Source organism: Varanus komodoensis, unplaced genomic scaffold, assembly GCF_004798865.1.
Source record: "Varanus komodoensis strain SLA01 unplaced genomic scaffold, ASM479886v1 scaffold446, whole genome shotgun sequence".
Classification (NCBI taxonomy): Eukaryota; Metazoa; Chordata; class Lepidosauria; order Squamata; family Varanidae; genus Varanus; species Varanus komodoensis.
In genome coordinates, this window is record NW_025336004.1 from 1,994 (window position 1) to 5,219 (window position 3,226).

The window sequence follows — 3,226 nt, forward strand, 5'->3', positions numbered from 1 at the left end:
GAGCTTTGGGAAGGGAGTTTTAATCTCCTCACTTTCCTCATGCCAAAATTTCTCCCAGTGGAAAAAAAAAATGTTTTCAAAACTCCATTTCAATGGAGATGCTGCACTCCATTTCCCCCTCTCAAATTCCAGCCAATCCATGTACTTCTCAAAACATTTGTGAGCCACCCAGAGGCTTCGGCAAATGGGGCGGCATAGAAGTCTCCTAAATAAATAAATAAATAAATAAAATTTCAAAATAAAGCATGAAAGGAATAATGGAAAGGAAACAGTAGCCGTTGGTAGAAAAATTAAAATGCAATATGCAAAGCTAAAGTATTCACTCCCTCACTCCCTCCCTCTCTCTCGTTCCTACACCCTTTCCTTCTTCCTTTTTTCACGGGATGGTTCATGGATGTCTGAAAATTGAGCTGCTGATGAACACTACAAATAAAATTTATGCTTTGCTTTTTATCATGAGATGATCCTTGGTATTCAGTTCAGGCCTCATTAGAATAATGTAGCACTTGGGGAGGAAGATGCAGCCCAGCAACCCAGCACCGGAGGCCAAGATGGAGAAGACCTGCACTGCCACCATGTACTTGCCCTTGGTGCTCAGATAGGTGGGCACGAAGGACACCCAGACGCTGCAGAAGACCAGCATACTGAAGGTGATTAGCTTGGCCTCATTGAAGGACTCGGGCAGCTTCCTGGCCAGGAAGGCCACTGTGAAGCAGACTGCAGCCAGGAAGCCCATGTAGCCAAGGGCAACGTAGAACATGGCCGCAGAGCCTTCGTTGCACAGCAGGATGATGTGTCCAGCCTGGGAGTGCATGTCAGAGTCAGGAAACGGCCGAAAGGTGCCCAGCCAGATGGTGCAGATGACAACTTGCACAATGGAACAGGAGATGACAATTGAATTGGCCAAACTCTTCCCCAGCCAGTTCCTTGCCTTGTTGCCTGGTTTGGTGGCCAGAAAGACCAGCACCACGGTGACTGTTTTGGCCAGGAGGGAAGAGACGGCCACTGAGAAGATGATGCTGAAGGCTGTTTGTCGGAGGAGGCAGGTGATGCCGCTAGGCTGACCAATGAAGAGGAAAGAGCATGCAAAGCAAAGCAGGAGGGAGAACAGGAGAATGTAGGACAGGTCTCGGTTGTTCGCCTTGACTACTGGAGTTTCTTGGTATTTCTTGAAGAGTCCCAAAATGCTTCCTGTAGCTATGGACAACAGAAGAGCTAGGCAGGAGAGGAATGCCCCCAAATATTCTTCAAATGAAAGGAAGGTGATGACCTTGGGGATGCACTGATCCTGGGCCTTGTTTGGATGCTGATCTTCTGGACACTTCAGGCAAACTTCAGCATCTGTTAAAAGCAAGAGAACCAGCACCCTGACATCAATTCCAGTCTCTGTTCTTTACATTTTAGTTTGTTGTTGTTGTTCTTTTTATTACTACTATTGCAATGGGGAGTAAAAGTAGTGGTATTCTATTGTTGTGATTAACAATAGATAGTGCTATCCTGCAGTGTATGGACTTTCTCTGCCCCTTCATTCTCCAGGCCAAGCAACTTACTGACTTAAGTTACTGTCATCAGCCACCTTTGGTGAGGGTGTTCAAGCAAAGGCTAGACGTGCCCATGGTGGACATGTCATGAGCTGAGCCGGCTGGAGCCTTGGGTCAGACTAGATGGCCCGGGAGACCCCTTCTTGCTTGCTGTATTTCTATGTTATCATGGCATCCAACGAAACTGAGACACTTTTAAAAGTGGTTTAGACAAATTGCTGCATGTCTGTCCTTGCAATCATGAATAAACTCCATCACCAAAAAATGTTTGACCCTGGCAAGGACTCGCTCCCTTACACATCTCATTAGGGTGCTTAGACTGCCTTGTGAAATAATATAGGAATGGCTGAATGAAAGCCTCTGCAGAATGTGACTGGGTTTGCACAATCCCTCCAAGACTCCTGCGTGGTCTGCCATGGTTTTTGTGTGACACCCCCCCCCCGCCCCTACTCCCTGTTTCCTGCTGTTACGGATTAGCTTTTGCAAGTATGAAATGGGCAAGGAGCAGTTGCATGGCCTGTACAAGTTCCACAAGATCATGAGAGCCCACAACAAGCATTGCTAGGTCAAAGCATGCTCCCAGCTGTTTCCAGACAAGTTCATTGCAATGCTGCTTCTGTGGAGGGGTATGATGCAACATTGCATGACTCCACTGGATTCCCCTAGTACTAAACACACATCCAAGATTCATCTGGCCATCCTCCCAGGCCCTCAAAATGAATTGAGCACCTGCATTGACTGCATTACCATCCAGTGCACCCAAGCCTTCTTCGTGTGCACTGTTGGAATTCATTCCCAACCTCCACTACTACCAGTCAGCTCATCTTCTGTGACATTCTTTCCAATGTAGAAATTTTAACTACCAGAAGCTCTTTCTATGCCCTTTGACTCCACAAAGGCCAGCAGGCTTCCATGAGCTTATCAGAGGAACATCTTGGACAAGACTGAAGAATTGGGAGCAGTTGATACACTTATCCAGGTGAAATGTGGAGGTACAAGGCCCCAGAGAAGATGATTGTGCAAAGGCACTGGCACCTCCTTACTATCCCTTTCTAGTCCTCCCTACTTAGTAGCTGCATCAAGTTTCCTGCACCCATGAATAGAACCATATAGGAACCAAGTGTGCTAGGATGGTATGACACATTCAACATTTGGCTGCTTCTGCTCAGGAGAACCTTCCAAGAGGGTATCCTTGTGTGTGCATATTGCTCTGGGAGGTTCTCAGAGTTCTGAGGTAGTTCTTCATCACATAGGTCATCAGGGTGGGAAAGAAGAGGAAGAAAACTGGGGTGGGGGTGTTCTGGTACACAGAGGAAAGTCAGCCCTCATGGTCTGGTAGGCAGAATTCCACAACTGGCAACATCTGCCTGACTTGGAGTCTACATTGTACAGTAAACAGGTGAGCAAGACGCTAATTCTGACTCAGCCATGGACTTCATTGAGTAACCTTGGGGTGGCCACATACTCTCGGCACAGCCAACTCACAGGGTTGTTTTAAGGATTGAATTGAGAGGAGGAGGAGGAGGAGGAAGAGGAGGAGGAGAATTGCATATAGCACCTTGAATTTATTGAAGGAAAATTTCTTGAAATAATTATTCTGAATAATGACACACAGGATTCTTTAAGGACATGGCATTTCACATTTAGCATATTTGAAGATGCATTCATTTTTATACTTTATATTC

General features: G+C 46.4%; 1 protein-coding gene across 1 annotated transcript; it reads right to left on the reverse strand.

Moving 5' to 3' along the window:
- Nucleotides 1–436: 436 nt before the first annotated feature.
- LOC123030283 (vomeronasal type-2 receptor 26-like) lies at nt 437–2,334 on the reverse strand. Its single transcript, XM_044444087.1, has 2 exons — nt 2,289–2,334; nt 437–1,197 (listed from the first exon to the last, which is right to left on the reverse strand). Exons 1-2 carry the CDS (start codon nt 2,332–2,334, stop codon nt 437–439), a joined length of 807 nt encoding a protein of 268 aa, XP_044300022.1.
- Nucleotides 2,335–3,226: the final 892 nt, after the last annotated feature.